This window comes from Bufo bufo, chromosome 1 (assembly GCF_905171765.1).
Source record: "Bufo bufo chromosome 1, aBufBuf1.1, whole genome shotgun sequence".
In the NCBI taxonomy this organism is placed as follows: domain Eukaryota; kingdom Metazoa; phylum Chordata; class Amphibia; order Anura; family Bufonidae; genus Bufo; species Bufo bufo.
Genome location: NC_053389.1, coordinates 6,046,986 through 6,074,183, shown reverse-complemented (window position 1 = coordinate 6,074,183; position 27,198 = coordinate 6,046,986). Strand labels below are relative to the sequence as shown.

The following is a 27,198-nucleotide window of genomic DNA, read 5'->3' as shown; positions in this document are numbered from 1 at the left end:
TCTCCGCATAGCACTGATGGAAGCAGCCTAGCCCTCTCCGCATAGCACTGATGGAAGCAGCCTAGCCTTCTCCGCATAGCACTGATGGAAGCAGCCTAGCCCTCTCCGCATAGCACTGATGTAAGAACCAGCCTAGCCCTCTCCGCATAGCACTGATGTAAGAACCAGCCTAGCCCTCTCCGCATAGCACTGATAGAACCAGCCTAGCCCTCTCCGCATAGCACTGATGTAAGAACCAGCCTAGCCCTCTCCGCATAGCACTGATGGAAGCAGCCTAGCCTTCTCCGCATAGCACTGATGGAAGCAGCCTAGCCCTCTCCGCATAGCACTGATGTAAGAACCAGCCTAGCCCTGTCCGCATAGCACTGATGGAAGCAGCCTAGCCCTCTCCGCATAGCACTGATGGAAGCAGCCTAGCCCTGTCCGCATAGCACTGATGGAAGCAGCCTAGCCCTCTCCGCATAGCACTGATGTAAGAACCAGCCTAGCCCTGTCTGCATAGCACTGATGGAATCAGCCTAGCCCTGTCCGCATAGCACTGATGGAATCAGCCTAGCCCTCTCCGCATAGCACTGATGGAATCAGCCTAGCCCTGTCCGCATAGCACTGATGGAAGCAGCCTAGCCCTCTCCGCATAGCACTGATGGAAGCAGCCTAGCCCTGTCCGCATAGCACTGATGGAAGCAGCCTAGCCCTCTCCGCATAGCACTGATGTAAGAACCAGCCTAGCCCTGTCTGCATAGCACTGATGGAATCAGCCTAGCCCTGTCCGCATAGCACTGATGGAATCAGCCTAGCCCTCTCCGCATAGCACTGATGGAATCAGCCTAGCCCTGTCCGCATAGCACTGATGGAAGCAGCCTAGCCCTGTCCGCATAGCACTGATGTAAGAACCAGCCTAGCCCTGTCCGCATAGCACTGATGGAAGCAGCCTAGCCCTGTCCGCATAGCACTGATGGAAGCAGCCTAGCCCTCTCCGCATAGCACTGATGGAAGCAGCCTAGCCCTCTCCGCATAGCACTGATGGAAGCAGCCTAGCCCTCTCCGCATAGCACTGATGGAAGCAGCCTAGCCCTCTCCACATAGCACTGATGGAAGCAGCCTAGCCCTCTCCGCATAGCACTGATGGAAGCAGCCTAGCCCTCTCTGCATAGCACTGATGGAAGCAGCCTAGCCCTGTCCGCATAGCACTGATGGAAGCAGCCTAGCCCTGTCCGCATAGCACTGATGGAAGCAGCCTAGCCCTCTCCGCATAGCACTGATGGAAGCAGCCTAGCCCTCTCCGCATAGCACTGATGGAAGCAGCCTAGCCCTCTCCGCATAGCACTGATGGAAGCAGCCTAGCCCTCTCCACATAGCACTGATGGAAGCAGCCTAGCCCTGTCCGCATAGCACTGATGGAAGCAGCCTAGCCCTCTCTGCATAGCACTGATGGAAGCAGCCTAGCCCTGTCCGCATAGCACTGATGGAAGCAGCCTAGCCCTGTCCGCATAGCACTGATGGAAGCAGCCTAGCCCTCTCCGCATAGCACTGATGGAAGCAGCCTAGGCCTCTCCGCATAGCACTGATGGAAGCAGCCTAGCCCTCACCGCATAGCACTGATGGAAGCAGCCTAGCCCTCTCCGCATAGCACTGATGTAAGAACCAGCCTAGCCCTCTCCGCATAGCACTGATAGAACCAGCCTAGCCCTCTCCGCATAGCACTGATGGAAGCAGCCTAGCCCTCTCCGCATAGCACTGATGTAAGAACCAGCCTAGCCCTCTCCGCATAGCACTGATAGAACCAGCCTAGCCCTGTCCGCATAGCACTGATGGAAGCAGCCTAGCCCTCTCCGCATAGCACTGATGGAAGCTGCGCCCTCATTGGCTGCCGCTTTACCCTGGGGTCACGTTGCATGAACTGCTCTGCTTCGTGACAGCAGTCATCGCCTCAGCGGTTTCGACTCTGCGCATGCGTCAATCATGAGATGGCGGATCTGGGCGGGGATATGAGCGGCCGGTGACGTCACAGATCTTCTACGCCTGCGCAGTGTTCGGTGGAAAATACCAGAACCTGAGAAACCCTGAGGTAACCGGACGGCGCTCATCCGTTAGTTCGTTTTGTCCTCGACGACCGTTTACGATAAGGTGAGGGCCTCTTGCTTGGTGTATGACGGTACAGACTGCATGGTGATCGTAAGATTAATTGTGTGAGGAAAATGGCGACGAGAAGTGATTAGTGCGTTTAGTGACATGGCGGCCGCGAAATGGCGGATTCATGAGGTAAATCTTTTACCTTCTCGTCTCGATGTCGCATCCTGCGAGGCTGAAGTGACTCCCGTGTACTAGGAGGGCCGGTGGAGGGGGCCGACGGGCGGGTGAGGACCGGTGGAGGGGGCCGACGGGCGGGTGAGGGCCAGCGGAGGGGGTGCCAACGGGCGGGTGAGGGCCGGTGGAGGGTGCCGACGGGCGGGTGAGGGGCAGCGGAGGGTCAGAGTTGGGGGGGCGAGGGCCTGCGGAGGTTCAGAGGTGGGGGGGCGAGGGCCGGCGGAGGGTCAGAGGTGAGGGGGGCGAGGGTCAGAGGCGAGGGCCGGCGGAGGGTCAGAGGTGAGGGGGGCGAGGGTCAGAGGCGAGGGCCGGCGGAGGGTCAGAGGGGAGGGGGGCGAGGGCCGGCGGAGGGTCAGAGGTGAGGGGGGCGAGGGTCAGAGGCGAGGGCCGGCGGAGGGTCAGAGGTGAGGGGGGCGAGGGTCAGAGGCGAGGGCCGGCGGAGGGTCAGAGGTGAGGGGGGCGAGGGTCAGAGGCGAGGGCCGGCGGAGGGTCAGAGGTGAGGGGGGCGAGGGCCGGCGGAGGGTCAGAGGTGAGGGGGGCGAGGGTCAGAGGCGAGGGCCGGCGGAGGGTCAGAGGTGAGGGGGGCGAGGGCCGGCGGAGGGTCAGAGGTGAGGGGGGCGAGGGCCGGCGGAGGGTCAGAGGTGAGGGGGGCGAGGGTCAGAGGCGAGGGCCGGCGGAGGGTCAGAGGTGAGGGGGGCGAGGGTCAGAGGCGAGGGCCGGCGGAGGGTCAGAGGTGAGGGGGGCGAGGGCCGGCGGAGGGTCAGAGGCGAGGGCCGGCGGAGGGTCAGAGGTGAGGGGGGCGAGGGTCAGAGGCGAGGGCCGGCGGAGGGTCAGAGGTGAGGGGGGCGAGGGCCGGCGGAGGGTCAGAGGTGAGGGGGGCGAGGGTCAGAGGCGAGGGCCGGTGAAGGGTCAGAGGTGAGGGGGGCGAGGGCCGGCGGAGGGTCAGAGGCGAGGGTCAGAGGCAAGGGCCGGCGGAGGGTCAGAGGTGGGGTGGGCGAGGGCCGGCGGAGGGTCAGGGGCGGGGGGGGGGGCGAGGGCCGGCGGAGGGTCAGAGGTGGGGTGGGCGAGGGCCGGCGGAGGGTCAGGGGCGGGGGGGGGGGCGAGGGCCGGCGGAGGGTCAGAGGCGGGGGGTGGCGAGGGTCAGAGGTGAGGGGGGCGAGGGCCGGCGGAGGGTCAGAGGTGAGGGGGGCGAGGGTCAGAGGCGAGGGTTGAGTGATGGGCATGTGAGAGGTAATGGCGGGTTGAGGCTGATGATGCTTGGCTTGTATGAGGCTCCAGCCCCGACCCGAGTAATCCTCGTGTCCACCACCAAAACAACTCTAACCCTAAGGCCTCATGCACATGGCCGTTGTTTTGGTCCGCATCCGAGCCGCACTTCAATGGAGCCGCACTCCGAGTGCTGTCCGCATCCGTTGCTCCGTTCGTGGTCCTCCAAAAAAATATAACATGCCCTATTTTTGGCCGCGCTTTGCGTACAAGAATAGGCAGTTATATTGAAGGCTGTCCATGCCATTCTGCAAATTACGGAACGCACACGGACGCCATCTGTGTTTTGCGAACTGCAAAACAGTTGTGTGCATAAAGCCTAACACACAGGACCTCACAAAAAACAGCACTTACCTAAACGCTGCATTTCACCAACTATTTCAGTCACATGACCTAAACCTCAGAGGAGCCTGTACATTGTAGGCATTACTGTAATGACATGTGAGGGGTGTTGTGGAACCTCACAGCAGGGTCCCCGTGATTGTTAACCCCTCAGTGGTGACTAATAGGAGGTCATTTTCCTCCATTCCTTCCTCGAAGGCTGCCGGGCATTTCCTGTGTAGGTCTGAAGGTAAAACTGGTTGTGAGTGGCCTTCCTGCCAGGTGACACCCTTTATATGCCATGTGATGGCCATGAAGACGGTCACGTGACTTCAGCCATGTACCACCACTTTCAAGGCTTCGAAAATGTTCTGGCGTATCCTTCTCCGTTGGGACTATTATGGGACATGACGCCACCTCCACCATGACTAGCAATTTAATTTTATTTATTTAAAAATGTCACATATACTATAAGTTATAGTAAATCCGGCGGCTGCGGTAGACTCTGCCCCCTTTCTTGCCGCTTTATAAAAGTGACGAAGCTCAAAACATCTCAGATTTTGGTGCACATACGGTGTGAGCCAAAATGTGACTTTAACACCGAGATAGTGGCCTAAACACATTAGTAAATGTCCCTCATTGAGTTGTTGTAAAGTACCCCATTATGATGGAAGTGTTCCTTTAAAATAAGAAGTGGCACCCTACGTGCCACCCTGGTCCCTACGTGCCACCCTGGTCCCTACTTCGTGTTCCCTCGAGCCTTCTGAGTGCTGCAGCCAGTCGATGGCAGGAACTTTAGGGTTATATTCACACGGCAAAACGAGTGTTGTAGAAATCCAACATGTATTTGCTATAGATACTATAGTTTGGCTTGAGTCCACCCGTGGACACCCCCACCGTGCGTTAAGTTTACAGATCCGAGTGGAAACAGTCGGTGGCTGTATGAATGTCCATGTGGATTTCAAATGACAAAAGAAATGTCTACCCAAAATCCGCCGTGTGAACGAGCCCTTAAATGTCCACTGAAGCATGGGGTAGAGCAGTTTGTGTATCAGATGAAAGTTGACTGTGACATTGGTTCCAGGCGAAGTTCTTGAACATAGCCAACATTTGACGTGACTTCTACATGTGATGTAGCCAGGGCTGTGGACTCAGTAAGTCGCACGTCCAACTCCTCATGGATACGAATTAGTAATGGCAGAGTTCCTGTAGTAAAATGTGACCGTGATCAGTGACCGCGCGTGGTAGAGGCGACAGGTTAGGCTACATGCACACAACCGTTGCATTTTTTGCGGTCCGCAAAAAACGGAATCCGCCCATATGCCTTCCGCAATTTACGGAACGTGTGGCCCATTGTAGAAATGCCTATTCTTGTCCGCAAAACGGACAAAAGACTTGCTATATTTATTTTTATTTTTTTGCGGGGCCACGGAGTGCTGTCCGCATCTTTTGCGGCCCCATTGAAGTGAATGGGTCCGCACCCGAGCTTCAAAAAAATGCGCCTCTGATGCGGACCACAACAACGGCCGTGTGCATGAGGCCTTAGATGGATCAGAAAAGCGTAGTATACAAAGTTTTTCCATCCTGCAAAGTCCAGCAAAAAAAGGACAGGCTAACGTACACGTTTCTTTACAATGGAAGTGCATGGTGAACGGATGCCATACTGTGGTATCCATTCACCATACGTAACATATACGTTTTTTTGTTTTTACAATGGAACTGTATGGTGAACGGCAGCCACTGTACGGCATCTGTCTGAGGCCTCCACTAACGTATATGACAAAAACGTGACGTGAACCCAGCCTACCTGACCGCAACAGAGCTGAAACGACTCCACCGACTATGCTGGAGTCCATATGGTTTCTATCTTTATACTGAACGTCCTGCGTACAAGGCTTTTCCCATTCTGTATGGCATCCGTCTGAGGCGTCCGTTAACGTATACTTTTTTTTGTGCATGTTAAATGTATGACAAAAACCCATCCTTACGTGCCCGATCCAGCACTTCTGTTATTTTCGTTGTCCTGCTCATCTAACGGAGCAGAACAAAAATGAATAGTGGTGGGTGTGAACGTGGCCTAGGAGGTGGGTATGCAGGGGAACCATTACCAGTCTAAATAACAGCAGGCAATTATAGCCAAGTGATAGGCCAGTCTGGTGGGGCTTCCATGTGCTTTATCCGTTACACACGCTGCGCTGTTACCTTGTACTGCACTTCCATCTGGATGTCCACACTGTTGTTTTCCACCACGGAGGAGTCCTCTTCAGTTCCGCTGCTGCCGTGTTTGCCGGAGTCCTTGGGCACAGCGCACGGCTCCCCTTACTACAGTAGCCCCTCCAGCTCCCCCTGCTGCACGACACTATACTGCTCCTATACTTCTCCTTCCTGTATGGACCTTTGTGATTGGTTATCTCGGCCAAGGCAGCATCGCTGTACCGTTACAGCATACCCTGCACTGATGTATGGCAGGTAAAAGTCTAAGGCATATTTGTGCATCTTAGACTTTTTTCAGGGAGTATAAAGGCCTGAACAGGTGTGTGTGACGCTTGTACATGCGTTATTGTGACCTCTGTGTATGGCCACCTTTAATGCGTACCTGACATTTCAATTGCATTACTGCATAGTACAGTGTATGCACATGAAGTATAACCTTATTTCTGGCCAATATGACTTGTATCTGCCACTTTTTAGCAGTTTTCCTCCCGTTCATGCTGAATGTCTAGTTTTCAGTTCTCCCAGATCCATCCGGGGGGTGGAGACTAGCTGCCATCCACTGCTCACACAAAGTAGAGGAGAACCTGCTTCCTAACATTCTCTTACTCAGAAGCAGCTGCAGAATCATGGACATTACAGAGAAGACCTGCATGCTTGTGAATAAAGCTCTTGGGCTGAGGTATAAACTTCCTATTTAGCAGCGGCAGTCTCTGTTCTCTCTCCTGGAGTCCTATCTCGCTCTGCTCACTCCTCCTCTCTCCATAGACTTGCATTGCCTGTAATGTAATCCCTCTATGAGCTGCTCCGTCCTGGATGGATTCAATGAGAAAAGCATTTAATGAGGGGGAGAGATAAGCAGCTGATAGCATGAACTAGACCAGGGATCGGCAATCTCTGGCACTCCAGCTGCTGTGAAACTACAGCTCCCAGCATGCACGCTTATTTGCAGCTGGAGTTCCAGAGGTTGCTGATCCTTGAACTCTCTGAGGTGTATTACAAAGTTTCTTATGGTCACTTGTACTATTGATTTATGCAAAGTTGTGTAAAAAGTTAGTGACGGGAAGGACAGTAAATAACAAAGGTGAAGCGGTAACTGGTTTTCTGTTGCTTCTTTTCCTCCATCAATGTGTTTTGATAACTGAAGGCTGAGTCCACGTCAGTGAGGTGTTTTCTGTATTTGTTCCCTGTTATTTTTGTGACTCAAGAATAACAAGTCCGACAACTGACACAAGCCGAGGAGGGCCTGTGACGGAGGGTGCATTTCTGGCCTCCATCACAGATTCTGTCCGAGTGGACAAAATACAGTTGCATGCAAGACAGTGTCCTGAATAGAAACCAAACGGATCCCATTATAGCCATGTGGGTCTCTTCGGCACCATTCTGCCCCACTAATGGAGAAGAATAATGGAAATTTCTGTTGCAGGTGTGAACCCAGCCTGAGCCAACTGATCAAGGTAACCCAGATACAGCAGATAGTTGTTTCTTCCTCGTTTTCTGTGTTCTTTTGATGGAACACATACGGTAATCGCAACGCTGATGTGAACTCGGCCGAGCTTGAGAGATCAGAACATTTCATAAAAAGTGTAAACATTCTAAGCGTTCCTAAATATACAGCAAATTCAGTTCTGCGATATTTGGCGTTTTTATTTTGATGGAGTCAGAACATTTCTACTGACTCCACAGCCGCAACAGTAATTACACAGAAGTCACACTGGTGAAACCGGTCCAGACATGTGTGACGTAGTCACTATGAGGGCTGATTCATGTGACCGGCTCGGGAAGCACTGTGTGTCGGCCGCAGCTCCCCTGATTTGAACTGACTGCATGATAGTGATTTATGATGGTTCATATCTGATACTGGATGATGGGAGTGCAATACAATAGATCTGCCGGATATGAGCTGACCGTGTTATAAATGACTGCTAGTTCAGGTCGGGGGATCCTTCGTCGGCCTGGGAGATGCAGATTACGCGCATTTCCCAGCCCGATCACGGTCGTGTGATTCAGCCCTAAGGGTACAACCGCATGGTGTGGTCATACGGGCTGCAGCAGGCTCTAGAGACCGGACTGGTTAGTCACTTTGCCACAGTAATTCACGGCGATTAACTATTCCAAACCGGTTGAACAGTGTGGTTTGATTAGAGCCTGCTGTGGCACGTGCGGCTGCGGCACACCCGTGCTGTGTAGTTATACCCTAATAGTAGTTTCACACTATGGACATTCATGACATTTATTAACTATTTTTATAGCGCTGTACATACATAATACAGACATTTGCACTAGGCATGAACAAAACAAGTTAGACTGGTACAGAAGGATAGGGCGCCCTGCCCACGAGGCTTACCATCTACAGGGTGTGGGAGAAGGACACAGTAGGTGCGGGTGAAGCTGGTCATGGCGGTATAGAGGCAGCAGGGTCACTGGTTGTAGGCTTGTCTGAAGAGGTGGGTTTTCAGGTTTCTTTTGAAGGATTCCAATGTAGGTGAGAGTCTATGTTGGGGTAGCGATTTCCAGAGTGTGGGGGATGCACGGGAGACATTTTGGAGGCGATTGTGGGAAGAGGTGAGGAGAGTCTTGTGAGGATCGGAGAGTGCGTGTGGGGGTGTATCGGGAAAGTAGCTCAGAGATGTAGGGAGGGGACAGGTTATGGACGGCCTTGTATGTATTTGTTAGTACTTTGAAGTAGGGGTGGGCGGGATAGGCGATATGGATTTTGTGCATATCGCCGGACCGTGATATGACCACTGAGCGGTAGTGAATGGTCACGCTCTCGGTGCGCACCATGTTCTCTTGAGCCAGCACAGTGGAGAAGAAGGGAGTCCCTTCCTCCCCACTGTGCGCGGCTGCTGCTGGCCACTAATAAGAACAGAGTAGGAGGAGGAGGGCAGGGACTGTGGCCACTGCGCCACCAATATATGCCTGAATACCAACGTAGCGTTCATGTGCCGGCCATATCACGGCCCCTATGACTGCACGCTGCGATCCGCCGCAATTAACCCCTCAGTTGAGGGGTTAATCGCACGGATCACAGCGTCCTGTCAGAGGTCGGGTGCCGGGAATGTTCTTCAGTGTCTGCATTGGTGGCAGTGGGCAGTTCTGATCGGAGTCCCAGCAGTGTAATGAGGCTCCGATCGGTTACCATGGCAGCTAGGACGCTACTGAAGTCCTGGCTGCCATGGTATGTTAGTGAGCAGCATTATACTCACGTGCGCCGTGGCCGCCGGTCGCTCCTTCTGTCTGTGCGGCGCATTGCTAATGCTTATAGCATTAGCAATGCGCCGCACAGACCTATGAGAAGGAGCGGCCACGGCGCACGTGAGTATAATGCTGCTCACTAACATACCATGGCAGCCAGGACTTCAGTAGCGTCCTGGCTGCCATGGTAACCGATCGGAGCCCCAGCATTACACTGCTGGGACTCCGATCGGAACTGCCACCAATGATGGGGGGGAACGACCCTATGGCCACTGCCACCAATGATTAATACTGGGGGGGGTGGATGGGTTTGAGTTACCAGAGTGGGCTGATAAGAGGGAGAGGCTGGGGGGCACATGAGAGGCTGGCTGCCATGGTCAGCTCCCTGCTGTTGTGTGCACAATATAGATTTTAGGCCATATGTCCCACCCCTACTTTGAAGTGAATTCGCTCGGCAATGGGGAGCCAGTGAAGGGATTGGCAGAGGAGTAACGGGGTGCAAGGTGGATTAGTCGGGCAGCAGAGTTGAGGATAGATTGGAGGGGTGCAAGAGTGCTAGATGGGAGGCCACAGAGGAGAGTGTTGCAGTAGTCTAGGCAGGAGATGATGAGGGCATGTACAAGCATTTTCGCAGACTCAAAGTTGAGGAAAGCGCAGATGTTTTTAATCTGGAGAGGGCAGAATCCAAGTTCACTCCAAGGCAGCGGACTTGGTTGATCGGGGAGAGTGTGCAGCTATTGATCGGGATAGATAGGTCTGTTGGGGGGGGGGGGGGGGGGAGCTAGATGGGGGAAAGAGGATGAATTCTGTTTTATCCATGTTAAGTATAGGAAAGCAAGAGGAGGATATAGAAGATAGACATTGTGGGATTCTGGATAGTAGGGTGGTGATGTCTGGACCAGAGAGGTAGATCTGTGTGTTGTCAGCATAAGAGTGATACTGAAAGCCATGGGACTCTGAGCTGTACCAGGCCAAAAGTGTAGATGGAGAAGAGCAGGGGTCCTAGGACAGAGCCCCGTAGGAGACGCTAAATGTCCGGTATGATGTGATCCAGGAGAGGACCAGGTCAGTGATGCCAAGAGATGAGAGTGCAACAGAAGGGAGTGGTCAACAGTGTCAAAGGCAGAGGACAGGTCCAGGAGAAGGAGGAGAGAGTAATGGAGAAGGCAGAGGACAGGTCAAGGAGGAGGAAAACAGAGTAATGATTTTTAGTTTTGGCTGTTAGTAGGTCATTGGTGAGGACAGTCTCAGTGGAGTGGTGGGGTCAGAAGCCAGATTGTAGCCAGTCAAAGAGGGAGCAGGAGGAGAGGACCGTTCTGAATGGACATGTTGTTCAAGCAGCTTTGAGGCATATGGAAGAAGTGATATGGGGCGATAACTGGACAAAGAAGATAGGTTAAGTGAAGGCTTTTTGAGGATGGGTGTAATGGTAGCATGTGTAAAAGCAGATGGGAAGACACCAGAGGTTAGTGATAGGTTGAAGAGATGAGTTAGGGCTGGGATAGACACTGTGGTGAGGTTAGGGATGGGATTGGGTCAAGTGCACAGGTGGTCAGATGAGATCTGGAGAGTTTTTCTTCTGTAATGGTGGAGAAGAGGACCGAGCAGTTGTGTGTAGCGTCTGTGGGGACTGCGCTGGAGCTTTCTCTGATGTTGACTGTCTTTTGTTTGAAGTATGTGCAAAGTCATGAGATGAGGGTGGGGCTGCTGGGGGATGGAGAAGGGAGTTCAAAGTGTTAAAAAGTTGTTTAGGGCTGTGGGACATGGAAGATATGAGAGATGAGAAGTTGTCTGTTTTGCATCAGCGAGTGAGGATTTGAACATGAGGAGGGATTGCTTGTATGCGGTGAAGTGATCCTTAAGGTGGGATTTCTTCCATCGCCGCTCAGCAGTCCTGGAAGCTTGTCTGAGTTTTTTGGTCAGGTTGGTGTGCCGGGGTTGTCTGTGTTTTTTTTTTTTTTTTTTTGGGGTTTTGTTGTGTGTGAGGGGGGCAACAGTGTCCAGAGCTGTACTTATTGTGGTGTTATATAGGGTGGTGGCAGCATCGGGGTCTTGGAGGGAACAAATGGTAGAGAGTGGGAGAAGAGTCAGAAAGCAAGCGAAAGTCTAGATGATGTTTAAAGGGGTTCTGCAGTTTGTTTAAACTGATGATCTATCATCTGGATAGATCATCAGCTTCTGATCGGCGGGGGTCCGACACCCAGGACCCCCGCCAATCAGCTGTTTGAGAAGGCAGCGGTGCTCCGGCAGCGCCACGGCCTTCTCACTGTTTACAGCTGGCCCAGTGATGTCACGACTTGTATCAACTAGCCTGGGCGGGGCTAAGCTCCATTCAAGGGAACAGCTGCCTTCTCAAACAGATGATCAGCGGGGGTCCCGGGTGTCGGACCCCCGCCGATCAGAAGCTGATGATCTAGCCAGAGGATAGATCATCAGTTTAAACAAACTGCAGAACCCCTGTAAACATCTCGACTTTCGCTTGTATTCTGACTCTCTTCTCCCACTCTCTACCATTTGTTCCCTCCAAGACCCAGATGCTGCCACCACCCTATATAACACCACAATAAGTACAGCTCAATACTTAACCAGTGCCATGGTGTGATATGGGGTAAGTGGGCGTCGTTTGCGGCTGCCAACACGCCATGTACGGAAAAGGTATCCGTCATATGGCGGCTTGTGCAGGTTACTGGGATTCTAATTCTCATCATCTAACCATTCACGTTAGATGCTTCTTGGCTGACTTATGTTGAGGTGTCTCCAGTAAAGAGAGAATAATCATCAGCTGGTCAATACTAATCACTTGGCGGGTTCATTTTAAGATGGTGCCCAAGAATCGCAGTGTAGCAGGGCAGCCATAGAAATGAAAGGGGGCACAGCGCAACTTGCACGTTACCCATGACCCCAGAACGGCAAAGAATGCAACCATGCTGGATTTTTTTATATATTTTTTTTTTTTTGCGATTCTGTTGTGGCAAATGTGTGGGTCACACTGCGGCCCATTAATTTCCATGGCTGCCCTGCGACACTTGCGAGCGACGACCATGATCGCTTAGGGTGGTTTCACACAGCTTTATGTGAAGTTCTTTGAGCCAGAAGTCGCTGCAGCAGGAAAGAGACGCCCTTCCTATATATTTCTCATTCTCTAACAACCCACCTCTGGCTTTTACTTTAAAAAAAAAAACTGCCACCACCCTAGGTTCTCGTTCACATGGATTCTGCGCAAAACGGAGACCAGTGGATGTGTGGAATCTGCGTTCCATTGTTGTCAGTGAGAGGCCACGCCACCGTTCTTTGCCAAGAAAGGACATGTCCCCTGAACGCAGTGTGTGTCCCCTCAGGGTTTATCTCCATTCAGTGGGGTTATGGACACCATGAGTGGCTCTGTGATTGCTGTTTGGTAACACATGGAGGGGCCATAGAAATATCCGTGATAAGACGGTCAGGGATTCAACCGTGAATATTTCTGTGAAGAATCCATGTTTGGTCTGTGTGTCATCCATGTTCCATGGATAGCACACAGCTGAAAATTAATTTTCAGAGCATCTCCTCTTAATGATCTGTGAAACATGGATGGCATCTGTGTTGCATCCATGTTTTTCATGGACCTATAGACTATAATGGGCACGATGAATCCGTGAACACCTACGAAGTAAGGCATACTTCTGTGCTAAACAATCGGACCCATGGACCGCGCTAAAACACATTCATTTTTACGGGTATGTGTGCTGTCTGCGAATCACCGACGGGTGAATGAGGCCTAAAGAAATGCAGGTTAAATGGAATTCTATGAACTCCTTAACTACAGTATAATATCTGGACGCTATATAATCTCCAGTGCTACAGCCACGCTCGTATGTTGGCTTGGAAATACATGTGGGCTTCAGCACTGGTTCACACTCTGCGACGGATGAAGTCTGCAGCAGAAATTGATTTGCCGCAGATTTAGCATTTACACGGGATGCCATTAAAGTAATCGCAGGGCTGTTTTACTGCATTTTTTTTTTTTTAAGGTGATTTTGAGGCGGAAACGCCTCACAAACTTTAAATCTCAGTATGAACTGGCCCTTGCTGTAAATGCTGCAGATTTTCCGCTTGCAGTTCAGCTTTGAAAAATCTGCAGCGTGTGCACCATAGGAGGCCGTGCTATGGCAAAAAAAAAACCCACATAATAAAAAGTGCATTGTAAAAGCCGCATAGATTTTTACAGTATTGCATTTTCTTAGGTTAAATGTGTTTTGCGGCAGTTGCGGTAAGAATGCATTGTGTGTGGTCGGTAATATTACCTGAGTGATGTTTTCCCGTGCGGAGCAGCTTCTGAGAATCCTCATCCTACAAGAGGGCCTGTGGGTGAGGCTGCGCAGCCTGCTTTATGTGTGCGCGGAGGACACACTGGGGTATTGGATTAATATTAACACTTGTGTAGACGTCATTGAGCAGAGGAGTGTGGAATTAACACCTGTGGTATATTACAGAGTGACAGAAATGAGCCATACTTTCTGTCTCCTTATTAAGACGCGTTTGGCAGGCTGGTGAATATATATGATGCGCCGGTGGTGTAATGAAGTCAGAAGTGATTAATGGCTGGGATTACTCCCGGGTATTGATCATTAGGCAGTCCGTTCACACTGCTGTGTAGTAAATCTCTGCAGCTTTCTGTCTCTTCATGAGTCAAGTACTGAACACCGCCTTGGTGCACGTCGTCCGTGTTTAGTATGGAATTAGAGCACATGTGTGGTTTGTGGATGGCGTCTGGAGCGCCTCTAATAATGATATTCACCACCACTGTATAATATTACCATCCAGATGTCCTAGGTGGTGTCCGTATTGGAAAGCTGTTTGATGTGATATGTAATGTTCTCATTTAATGACTTTTATGTGGCTTTATTTTTCTTGCAGGAATCTGCGATCTGAGCATCGGCAGTGTTGGCTCTGAATTCTCGGCCCCGGAGCTTGTACATCGCGATGACTGCGATCGGGAAGCCCTTGTTCACTCAATTCTGGGAGGAGGAAGAATGCCTGGAGTACTATGGCATGCGTTCTCTGCACTACATGTTTGATGTCATTGGTTCTCACTTAACAGACAGTGATGTTGATGCCTTGTCATTCTTGCTGAATGAATCCTACCCGTTTACTCACCCCCTCGACCCGAATATCTGGACTGTGGAAGAAGCTGAGGAAGTACCTGGCAATGCTTTGCTTTCTGCATGGCAGAGGTGGCACCGAAGCCCCAGTGCATTTGACGATGGTAATTTGGATACGCCTGACCTACAAAGGCCTAAAAATGGCGCTGCGCTACTACTTGAACTGGAGCGAAGAGGAAAATGTGACGAGTCAAACTTCAAGCACCTTCTTCAGCTACTGCGAATATTAACCCGACACGACCTTCTTCCATATGTTACTTTAAACAGACCTAATACAGGTAGTAGTCCTCAAAGGGCTTGAATGTGACAATAACGAGCTTGTCCAGCCAACCCCGGGCCCTTGGGACCTGTGAAGAATTCCAAACTCGCCCGGCCACTGCCCATCTGTTCTCGCTCCCAGGCTCTTTTCTCAAGACTTGATCCCGATCTATCAGTTCTGCATGGATGGTGTCATGTCTGCCCGTGACCCTGTCCATGCAGAAGTTAACAGAAGGACAAGGAGTCCAGCGAAGAAAACCTGGGAGTCATGAACCAGAACTTAATATCTTCTCCCATTGGTATCACTCAAATATTTATTCAGGGGTTTGTATGGAGTGGATTTTCCCTCCTATATATTTGAAGTTCGCATCCCTGAAAATGTTGGTTCTTGGTGTTTGAACCACTGCAGGGAAGTCTCCAATGGCAAATCGGCACCGACTCTTGTGGGTTTGGGTGCAGATTTGATTGCTGTGCATCTTAGGCCAGCATATTTCAGTTTTATTAAAGGCATTTTCTTCCTTCTGGCTACTATTATTGTATTTGTAAGATGACAATATGGCACTTACTAGCAAAGTATTTGATACTCTGCACCATTTTATTTATATTTCTGAAGGTATGCCTCCTTGTTGGCCAAGTCTTTTGTGTTGTGAACATTGAGGATGGAGGTTCATGGACAAATCGTATGGACTCCTCAGCTCCGATACATTGCACCTGCCATCTGCAGTGTTTGGTGCAGTGTCTCTGAATGGAGGAGGCTGACTGATATGTCGTCCAGTTATATGACCCTCCATCCACAGCCATCTTATGGACAAGACCTCTCTGTGGACAGCACAGAAGACAATATAGATCAACAAAGGCTCTGTTAGTAAGTGCCGTCATCTTACACACACACTGGTCAGCAGTAGCCAGAAAGTGGCACAAGCGACGGCAGTCTTAATACATTTTCCCTGGGTTTGAGCTTTTCCATCCGGAGAATTTCCTGGTGTATACCTCAGGGTATCCTCAGCGGGCAGATCCTGCACGTGATATAAGAGTAGACCGGCTGTCTAGATGTGCCCCAGATTTATCACAGGCTCAGGCTGGACGATTAATCTAATGCAGACACTTTTCACTGACCCATTGGCAGACTTACTGTAAGACACAATTTTGCACCAGAATTGTGGCTCCATTTTTTAAGCCATGTGCCCGTTTTAGTGAAGCCATGCCCCTTACCACTAAACACAAGCCCTTTCTGAGCAAGTCGAAAAATTGGAGAAACCCTAGTTGCAAAAAAACTTGCCAATTTGCATCACTTTTTAGACAGATTCTAGGTTCAGGCACTTTATAAAAAATTGGCAAAATTGTAGATGGCTTAGACAACCCCTTTAAAGAGAATCTTCAGTCTGTCACCACCCTGGACCCTCTGTACTGTCTGTACGGCACTGTAGCCCTGCTTTGGCCATTTGTAAATCTACCTTTATGTCCAAATCGATCTTTTCTATCCCCAAAAAACAGGTTTTCATAAATGGTAATTAGGGCAGTACCTGTGCTGGAGCCCCGCTCCTCTCCACCTCCTAGCATGCAGGCCACATGTGTACCTCTGTGTCCCCTGAGAGGTACACATGTGGCCCTTCAGTCTTTCTGTGTCACCCCCACTGTTATCTTCTGCGCATGTGCCTCGTGGTAGGTTTGCTTCATATTTACACTCATAAGGAAACCTCTTGTTAATTTGCTTTCAGTGTCCCCTGAGAGGTACTCATGTGGCCCTTCAGTTGTAGATTCCCAGATGGACGGATGCCTGAATTCAACCACATCGCAGACCAGTGAAGAAAGCTGGGAAACTGGTAAGACTTGGTTAAATGTGATCTGATGAGTCTGTAATTCCTGTTGCAGTGAAAGGGCTTTTCAGGATTTTACATTGGCAGCCTTTATTATTAAGATGTGATTGGTGGGTAAATCCCCGGAGACCCAGATCATTGGCAGAACCAAACATATGTGAGTGAACCTGGGTCAGCTTCTGCAGCGCATTCAAGCTAATGGATATAAAGTAGATGTGGGACTGCATTCATTGCTAGACCCATGACTGTAAAATCCTGGAGCGCCTCTTAAATGTGTATGGAGGACGTTTATTACTATGGGCGACTTCTATTTATTGCTTTCTCACATGTAATGGGGACGTCTAGGTTTCTTATCTTCTAATTGTTCCAGTACGGCATCGTACAGGTGTTTTATTCAGTTTAAGGTCTTACTATTTTATCTATTTCACAGGATCTAATTCAACGAAAAGAAAGCGAGGAGGGAAAAAAAACAGGGGCCACTGTACAAAATCCAAAAAGAGCAAAGTGAGCAGTGCTACCCCACCAGCCGAGGCCGCCCAGAGCAAAGTAACTTGCGGTAAGTCTTGCCATCAGTCGCTGCCCTCATCAGCTGTCCAGACTTCTCCTCTCCATATTTACTGACGAGCCACGGCCTCCTATAGTTATTCAAGGTGGCACAGCTGTGCCAGAGGCTTGCTTAAAATTAGGCTGTTTTTCTTTGTTCTTAGTGGTTTAGTTTTTTTGTATAGTGACTTGCCCTGTCTGTCCACCCACTAACGCGTCTCTGAACTGCAGTAAGGGTGCGGTCACACTCAGCTTTTTGTGGCAGTCGTTGTTGCAGATTTTTTAGCTAAAGCCAGAAGTGGATCTAGGAGAAGGGCTTTCTTTTACATTTCTCAATCCCTTTCTGTCTTGCGGCTAATCGATATGTTCACCTCTACATAACATTTACCTTATACCATTGAGCTGCATGTTTCCAAAGCAATTAATTGTGGTGCTGAGGCTACGGCATCTCGTCTCCCAGTACCTGCTAATGTACAACGACACGGACTGGATTGTCACAGCGGCAATCTCTTCCCCAGTGACATTTGGGCCTTCTGTCCTGTTCCTTTCCCATATTTCTTTATAACCTCTTGTCCTGTTAGTTATTGTGCTGCTTTCCTGTATGATGCAAATGAAGGAAGCACAGTATGGGGCACTGGTTTTAGAAAAGAAAAAATACTCCGTGCCAAAGGGAACATCATCTTATTATTAAGAGGAAGGGAGGCTTAGCTTTGTGTTTTTGAATGATGGTCATAAAACCATTCAGTACTTAGTAAAACTCTTAAAATGCATGCTGCCCTGGGCTGATTGTCTTAACACGAGCTATGGATGTCTCTGTATACACTTGTGCATACAGTCGCCCTCTGCGGGTGACCTCTGCTTCTTTTATGATGCCATTTCTAAAGCTCTTGGCACCTGGAAGTAGGGATTGCCTCCCTTCATAGATCTGCTGAACCACAGAGTTGACTATGGACGCCCTTTCATTGCACACTCCTCTCTAACCATCATTTTTTGCTGCTGTGAATGTGTTGCCTAGAATACCTAACTGGAAAAAATCCGACCTGTTTAAGTAGCCGAACAGTTCATCCTTACAGCGTGCACGTCTGTTAGTCCCCACAACAAGGTGTCAATTCAATGTATGTCATGTAATCTCTCTGTGCTCCAACGTTTCTCACGTTTTGACAGTTGCAGGAAATCAGTGCTTAAGAAGAGATGTACTAATAAAACACACAAAATAAAATACAAAAAATCCTTCAAAGCTCTCCTACCTGGACGAAACAGTAAGACCTTTCACCTCTTAAGTGTTGTGCTTTTCCTTTTTTTCTATTTTTTCTTTGTATGACTCATTTTCACTTGCAGACGGACCTGTTTCATGGTGGTCCTTTCTGACAGTGGTGAGGGTTTTCTCCAGCGTTGAAGAGATTTATTGCGTTTCACGAACCTCTTCGGCATAGAAAACACTGTTTTGTAGATTTTCCTTTGGAGGGTATTAACATGGCCCAATCAGAGGGACGTCTTCCTCACCAGTTTAATTATTGTATTCTGTTCATTACTTCAGCACTTGCAAAAACATTCTTTGGTGTAGACGCCATAAAAGTTCACAATTGACAGTGTATATGGATTTTTTTTAGTGACTTCTTGAAAATTACTTGTGGGGAACCGTCCCTCAAATCAAAACCCCAAATCACAGTTTACTGCATGGTACTGTTTCTCACGTGGTCTTTCTCTATCTCAGAACCCACAGTGGCGAACGCCTTCACAATTATTTATTTCTTTTGAAAATTATGAAGCAAATTGGGTCACCAGTTCACTCAAGTAAAGAAAACCAACTTATAACCTCAACCTCTTAAAATGTACCTAAAAAACAGATGCCGTGCAGAGCTGAGACCACAGGGTGAAAAGTGAACCTGTCTATGAACCCCGCAGGTCACTTTACACGTTCCAGCTAATGATCAAATCTTCCCGGGTACATTGCTAGTTGGACATGTGCTTGGAGCAATGCATGCAGCTCGTAATGAGCCTCATCACCATCGGCACTGACGTCTACTGAGACTAATTCTTATTACATTCGGGTTACCTGCTTGTGGGAGCTTCACTACAAACATGGCGGCTGAAGGAGGTCTAGGGTGGATGTAGATGGGCAGATTATTGGTAACGAAATCTGCCCATCTAAATGTGGATCACAGGGTGATCCTGTCCATGCAGGCACATACATTTATATCGTTTCTGGGCAGCAGTTCACGCGGTCTAAACACTCTCTGCCGCCCAGAAACGATGCAGCTGTATGAGGACGAGCGGTCGCAATAGCCATCCCTTGTCGTCCTATTGTGGAGGTGATCACTGCATGTACATACTGCACCTCACCTGCACTGAGCGAGCAGCCAACTGTCATGTAGGTGCGCCTTTACGTACATCAGCGGAGTCCATTAACCTACACCGGAGGCGGACTGCACATGCGCTAATTCTTGTCTGTCCCAGTGTAAGTGACTGGAGGCTGCTGATGGCCTGAACCCTCGATCAGCGGCCATGTTCAGAGCGGAGCACGCAGATGTAGATACGAACTATTGGACTTCGGTGCCCATGGTTTAATATGCCTATTACTAGCTGCATGCGTGGGCTTTTCCCAGCACGTGTGCAGCTCGCCATGTAAACTAGTCAACCCCTTCAACCTGTATAGACACAAGACTTTATATTCTGTGCTTTATACTATTTCGAATAGCATGGTTTAGGTAATTTTTTCCCTACCTATAGCCTTCTGACCGTTGTTGTTTGCAAGTGCTCATTAAGTATCCGTACGTCACCATGTTAGGTTGTTGCTGTCACTTTCCTATGACGTTCCCCTCCTCCATGTATCATGTGAATGTCATGGTATTGTGTTGCTCTTCTCTTCAGTCGACTTTCTCTAAAATTTAACTTCCAGGTTTACTGAGAAAAGGTTGATGCTTAAGAGAGAAAATCTCTCTGTTAAAGAAATGGTCATGAGCTCTACCCTTCAAAAATACAAGCGTACCATAAGGTAAATGTATGTTTCTACAAGCGAGAGACAGTCGAGGCAGATAGTGCTCCCAACATGGCCACCAGTATCTGTCCTCTCCTCTTTGCATGCAGATTCAGGAGCCATGTGCTGCAGTGTTATAGGTATAGCGATGCTACTAGTCCATGTACTCAGTGTCCAGCTTGTCAGCCCTCACTACTTCCAGCCCTATATTTCACATCGGGCCGTTCTAGTTTCACATCTTTCAGCTGTTTAACCATTTGAATTATTTTCCTGCTCTTAGTTCTCATAAAATATCTTTCTTGCCAGACTGTTGTCCACTTGCTGCAGATAGCAGAAATAAAAGGTCCTTTGGAGAAATGGGAAAACCCCCAAACTGCCCCTCCATGGACTGTGTCTTGTATTGCCGCTGAGCTCTAGACCCAGGCCTTGGACAGGAGTAGATCTGCTACATACAGCCCCTAATTTCTGTCCACTTGTAATGTGCACGTACTGGGCCAGTGACATAGCAACTCCAGTCAGAAATGGACGGAGACTGGTCCGAAGGGACCATTACTGGTCAGTGAGAAATAACGTGAAGTTCTTAAGACGCCCGATACAGCTAAGCTTCATTGTGGAGCCACATTCAGTCGTTTAGTGCCTGGCTGCGTAACTGCCTCCATTTAAGGCTCTGTCATCACGTCCTAAAGCATTGCAGGACCTCAAAAAGGAGAGAGAATGTGTCTCAGGATAATCCTAAGATAATGGATGCAGAGCGTAAGGCGATCCGTCACCAGTGGCTGAAGTTGCCCTTTACAGAGTTCACATGCCGCAGATTTGTTGCAGAAATTTCTGAGACTGAAAACATGTTGATTTATATCTGGGCATGGTAAATCCCTGATGCAGAAATCTGCTGCTTCTGAATACCACCTTAAGTGTGTGCGTTTACATGGGTGACGACTGCGAATACAGGTTCTGTTAACCCTTACTCGTCCCCGTCTCTGCTGCTGTCCCCGCTGCACAGTGCGACTCCGAGAACCTCTTTAAATCAATAATTGACTTTACAGAAAACATAGTATTTTGAGGATATTGCCTCTTAAAACCAAATCTCCCGACCAGCATGGCGTAGGCCTCGGTTTTATCGTGCACAACTACAATTGCAGATGTTTTCCAGCACTGACCTAATGGGAACAATGTGCGTGTGAGCAAAAAAGTGTATAAAATGCTGCTTATTCAGAACCCATAGTAAATGTAAACCGAGGGACTCCTGCCTCCGTCCAGTCCCTCCGTGTACATTTAATGAACGTCCAGCTTTTATCTTCTGCTATCTGCCGCTATAACTTACATTTTTTAGTTTGTCAGATATTTTTCTAGTTCCTTTTAAAAAATATATAGTGTAAATAGACTTAAAGGCACTTTTTACATGAAAGTGAATATCTTGCTACTTAGAAAAGAAATGTTCTATGTATTTGTCAAAAGCTCAACCTGTCTCTCTCGGTTCACAGTTAAGACGTCCAATGGAAAAAACCTTATAAAGCTGCTCTGACAGCCTGGCCCTGCAACTCACTGGTAAACATGGGAGCAAAATACAAGCTTATGTTCTGCTTCCGTCTGCAGCGTATTATACGAGCTGCTCCTCCGCTCATCCGATGGACACTCACTGTTCACGCCTCCTAAACCCGACCGCTGTGTGGTTACTTTTATCTTGTTGTATAATAAAGATTTTTCTTCATTTAGTCGTTCAACCGAAGTTCAGACATGGTACATGAGCAGGACACGACGGCGCGCTCATACAGGTGACCAGACTGTGGGGGACATTTATCAATAATGGCATCATTTGCTCCAAAAATACTAACCTTACAAATCAAAAGTGATGATTTGTTTCACATCGGATATCACAAGGCGCACGGCACTTTTATAATGTGACCTTTTTAAAATATAAACTTGATTATTCACTTATTTTTCTCGATTTGCAGCATTTTAACGCCAGTAGCACTCAGTTTGTTTGTTTTTAAACGGAATGCGCCATTTCGGCCAACCCTGCGCCATTTCGGCCAACCCTGCCAGACCGCACTTGTGACCTTTGAACTATATGTGCAACATTTCCTGTGTTAAATTGCGTTTGGGGACATTTTTGTTGAATGTTGTTTAGCACATTTCTATTAGATAAAAGTTAACGCCTGACTTCACCGCCACATAAGCTGCTTATTTGTCCACAGCAATTAAAGCCATTTTTGCTGATGATATTGATGGCCCCACCCCCATTTTGACATTTTATAATTCAGTTTTGGTGTGATGAATTAATTCTGAAATATATATATATTATATTATGTTTTATTTTATTAAAATCTGGCGCACCATGCTTGGTAAATGTCCCCCTATGTGTTTAAAGTGGTTCTCCTGCCAAAGACATTTGTAGCATATCCACAGAGAGGGGATTTCCACCTATTGAGATGACCCTCTCTCCACCAGGCAGTTGAGCATTGTGGGGACATGCTGTCAATGTCTGGTAGCAAAACCACCCGTGAATAACATTGACTCTATAGTCATCAGATACCAGGGCTTCTCCATCTGTAATATCTTTATTCACAGTTTTGCAAATCATAAAAAAAATAAAAATTGCTTTTTGAAAAGTGGAATTGGGCAACATGCTGCGTTTTACTGATCCGTCATTGCCCCGTTCCGTATTTTCGGACATAGCGGTGCCTATGGGTCCTTGGTGCGTCCACAGCTCATTACCTGACCTGGACTAGCTGGATGTGTGTCTTGGGGTTTGCTGGAGAAGTTTCTGAGGCTGCTCCATCCATCTGTGTCGGACTTTCAGAAATCCTCGAGCTTACTGCGTTATCGACACCAGGAAGATGGAACTGATTTCTGCAGCAAATTTACGTGTGAATTCACCCCTAGCGTAACTGCCCACAATGTGGATTTTCGTGCTGAAAAACGCACAGCACCAGCAAGGTCAATGAGATTTCGTATACATGTGTATTTTTTTACGTGCAGAAATTGACCTGCTGTGCGTGTTTTATTGAAGCACGTCAGTTGTGAGATTATACACCTTGTGTACTGAGAAACCACTATATAAGTCAATGGGGTTGTTAACAAACAGAATCTGCAACCAAAAAATACACCATAAATGCACTTTTTAAATGCAGTTTTGTTCTGGATTGTGGACTGCACCGAGGAGAGGGGCCCCTTTGGGTAATAATGCGCGTTAGCAGATGTCGTGTCTTGGGTTCGATGACTATATAGCCAATCTTGGTCACGGCTCCAGTCTGAATGCCGTGATACTTAGAAGATGAGGACAGTATTTATGTGCAGCTTTGGTCACACCGTGTTTCTGCCATTAAAATAAAACTGATGTGTAAAAAAAAATATAAAAAAAATTTGGTGCACGTCTGTTTAAATCTGTAATTTGGAACCAATTTTTATTTTTTGCTAATCTGGAGTTGATCACAGATGGACTGAATAAATGCCTGCTGAAATAACAGAAGAAACAAAACCTAATTCTGTCGCCTCCGAGCACCATGAAGTGCAGGCCCACATGCATAGTACTGCTGCCTCTGACTCCGGATTGTAAATTTATAGTTTGATTCTCCCTCCTAGTGCTACCTCAGACCACCGCCGGAGTACAGCGAGAGGACTAAGTCCACACTCGTAATGAAAAGGATCTTCTCTATGTGAGATCAGAAGTCCTCCGTGTATTTTGGGTGGAGTTGGGGACCACAGCACTATGCATATTGCACTGCGTATGAGGGTGGAGTGATTGAGTTGCAATTCCCAAGCATCTCAAAGTGCATTGTAGATATTAACGGAAGGGAAAGTGCAAACTGCCATATTGGTAGCGGAATTCTTAATCCAGCAAAAGAAATGAGAATGGTCACGAGGTTCAGTCCCTGTGAACTGGGGCTCACACACTAAATGTCCGCCTTCACTTTCCATAAAGCATCTGCTGCCTTTCTGGATGTCACCAGTTAAAATACCAATCGGCGGTCCAGTGTATTTTTGGGCCTCACATTTAAAAAAAAAAAAAAAAAAGCTGACATGGCGCAGTTCAGATAGAAACATAGAATGTGTCGGCAGATAAGAACCATTTGGCCCATCTAGTCTGCCCAATATACTGAATACTATGGATAGCCCCCGGCCCTATCTTATATGAAGGATGGCCTTATGCCTATCCCATGCACGCTTAAACTCCTTCACTGTATTTGCAGCTACCACTTCTGCAGGAAGGCTATTCCATGCATCCACTACTCTCTCAGTAAAGTAATACTTCCTTATATTACTTTTAAACCTTTGCCATTGAAGTATTGCATCCATTGAAGTATTGTGTGTTGACTTCTCAATGTATCTGGTAAATGAATACCTAATGTACAGTAAATGTGAACGGCGCTCTTCCATCCACACAATATGCGTTTCATGCACCTGTAAAGTCAATCAGATTTGGTCATCAGACAGGCAAGTCTTATCCACACTCCATAGAGCATTGTGAAACCCCTCCATTGGGTAATATCACAAAGCTCATTCCAATTTATACGCAGAAAATGGAAGGTTTATAGTTGTGTGGATCAGGCCTGGCAGAAACGATCCTGAGATATGTGCCTGTTGGTGGCCGATCTTATCTGTGCAAGCAAAGAAAATGAAAATCTACCGTATGTCCTCTCACATTTAATACATCGGAACCTGATGAACACTGTTCTCATGTGACAGATACGAGAGCTGTGGTATAGCATTGTGTAAGCTTACTAGACGCCCCAATCTACCATTCTGGAGACACGTGGAAACTGGGTCTAAGATGTAGAGTAATGTTAGTGCTCTGGATGGACCAGTGATCTGGAACCTTTGCACGTGTGTCCAGAAAATGGTTCTTGGGCTTGTTATGCAGACACAATTTTGCAGCCCGTTTCCATTTCATTTGAGTGCCTTGCACAAGCCCTAGCCATGTCCTCACTTTCCGGTAATGCATTCCAGAGGGCAGGGTACTGGTTCTGCCGCTCCATAGCCTTATTTGTAGAGCTATACAAGTCCCATCTGTTCACACACAATCATTACCTGTTAGCCTTTCTTCAGTTCATCTGTAGGAAGGCGTCTCCCCTCTGGTGTCCCGCTCCCCCTCTCTGAGAGTTTTATGTTCCGACCACATCAGAACTGTTGTATTTTGCACTCTTGATTAAATGCTTCTACAGGTTGACCTACCTCCAACAAGAACAGAAAAAATAAAGCGGAAAAAAATCCCTTTCAAGCGTATGTAACAGACACGTATTATTTGTTCTCCTATTGCAGTATGTTCCCCTATTATTCTCTTCAGTAATGATAATAAAATCCAGTAAAAGCTTCATATATTTTTTTTTTGAGCCATTTCACGTTGCAACCATGTAAAAGCTAAGCTCAGACTTGCTGTGCTGTACACTCAGGTGCTGCGAGCATTAAGAAATAATGGGGTGTCGTGAAGACATTCCCAACTCTGAACCATGAACATCAGGACAAGTCTGTTATTTTAAAACCTCTTGTTATTGGCTGCAAACTGGTAATTCCAATGTGCTCCTCCTGTAGTGCTTTAGAGCGGTTATAGCTTTGCTGGTCCTTCGTATCCTGAAGGGTATACTCTTCCTTCTTAAGTGGTTTAAACTGCATGACCTTGTAGACTTCTCAGAGCATTTGTTACCTTTTTTTTAATGCTTTCCACTTGTTCTTCCCTCCCTCTCTCTCTCTTACCCCGATTTTTCAGGAGTCCGATTGCGTGTACGAGCAGAGTACTGCCGCCACGACGCGATCCTTAACCAGAATGTACTGTCTGTAAAGCAGGATCCACTGGAGAAGCAGTTTGATCTGTTTAGCCAGTCCAACACTGTGCTGAAATCCAGAGACCTTGGCTCCATTATCTGCGATATTAAGTTCTCCGAGTTGTCTTACCTGGATGCCTTCTGGACGGACTACATGAACGGCTCCCTGCTGGAAGCTTTGAAGGGTGTTTTCATCACGGACTCTCTGAAGGAAGCTGTAGGACAAGAAACCATTCAGCTTCTCGTTAATGTAGACGAAGATGATTATGAAGAAGGTCGGAGATTGCTGCTGGAGAATTGTCTCCAGAGCTTGGATTGAACTCTATTATAGGGCCTGTAACGTCTTCTGGTTGACGTCGAGAAGTACTTTACAGAGTTAAGTGCCTGCTGGTCACCAGGAATACAAATTCCATAGAAAATGAACAGTTTCGGCTTCTCGTCACTTGATGGTCCTGCATAGATTGTTAATTTGAGAAAATACATTTGAGGGTTGTTTCCAAAAGGGGTGTGAATTGGCAAAAAAAAAAAAAAAAAAAGCTCTAAAGCAGAGACAGAAGTTGTGATGGGGAAGGAAGCCAGCCTGGTGGTGAGGAGTAGTTCATTACTGTGGTCGTTGGGATTCTTTTATTTGTTTGTTCCTTTTTCACATTCCTAAATATGCCAGGCAGGCTTACATCTGTGCTGCACTGTGTGTACATGGTGTAAGCTGCGGAGATCCTTTTTGTGTGGTAAGTTTAATAGGTTAGGACTTCCAAGTCTTTGAAGAAGTCCTTTTATTGTTTATGAAAAATTTATCTTGGAAATTTTGGTTTGATTCTAAAAAATATTAAAGTAAAAAAAAAAAAAATCTATACATAAATAAAACCATGCAAATAAATGGTAGAGAGACAGAGCGGTATTCGATATCCCTGTTGCCAGCTCAGTACACTCAGGACCTCTACCTCGTGGCTTTACTCCAGCTTTGTACTATGGGTGTAGCTGCACCTTTAAGGAATATGGTGATGCGTGTATGAAGGTTGCCGGAGTATTCTGGAGAGGTGTGTAGACAAGCAGTGTTCAGCCTTTCAGTTACCCCTCGCCTGCATGGCTTCAGGGGCCCACGGTCTGCCAGCTCGTCAATTGTATGGGTTGCTCCCACGTGTAGTATGACTTGTGAGCCAGTGGTAGCGCGAAGGGATGCAGACTGTTATCCCTCTACATTTTATGACGAGATGTAGGGATTGTATTCGCCTGCAGCCGTTATTCCTGATCTTTCTACTTGATCCCAACTAAAGGGGTATTTTTACTGTGTAAATAAGCAGCTTTCAGAGAGAGCTTTGTAAAAAAAAAGTTTTTGTAATGCAAAAAAATTCTAAGTGTCTTGTAAATCAGAAGTAATAAATATATCTGTTCAGTCTTCA

The 27,198-nt window shown here is 48.0% G+C and overlaps 1 protein-coding gene across 3 annotated transcripts; it reads left to right on the top strand.

Moving 5' to 3' along the window:
• Nucleotides 1–1,981: 1,981 nt before the first annotated feature.
• DEDD2 (death effector domain containing 2) lies at nucleotides 1,982–27,198 on the top strand. Of its 3 annotated transcripts, none has more exons than XM_040419812.1 (5): nucleotides 1,982–2,068; nucleotides 14,200–14,722; nucleotides 16,421–16,525; nucleotides 16,950–17,075; nucleotides 25,744–27,198. In XM_040419812.1, exons 2-5 carry the CDS (start codon nucleotides 14,266–14,268, stop codon nucleotides 26,115–26,117), a joined length of 1,062 nt encoding a protein of 353 aa, XP_040275746.1. In that variant the 5' UTR covers nucleotides 1,982–2,068; nucleotides 14,200–14,265; the 3' UTR covers nucleotides 26,118–27,198. The 3 variants fall into 3 exon arrangements, with proteins under 3 accessions (XP_040275746.1, XP_040275736.1, XP_040275739.1); XM_040419802.1 differs by having other exon boundaries at nucleotides 1,990–2,122; XM_040419805.1 differs by having other exon boundaries at nucleotides 2,023–2,127.

What these genes read in the sequence shown, in the direction of transcription:
- DEDD2 (XM_040419812.1), top strand. Translation starts at nt 14,266, where the DNA reads ATGACTGCGATCGGGAAGCCCTTGTTCACTCAATTCTGGGAGGAGGAA. An exon ending in TGAAGAAAGCTGGGAAACTG is followed by an intron (nt 16,526 to 16,949) that starts GTAAGACTTGGT and finishes TCTATTTCACAG; the next exon opens with GATCTAATTCAACGAAAAGA. An exon ending in CCAGAGCAAAGTAACTTGCG is followed by an intron (nt 17,076 to 25,743) that starts GTAAGTCTTGCC and finishes CCGATTTTTCAG; the next exon opens with GAGTCCGATTGCGTGTACGA.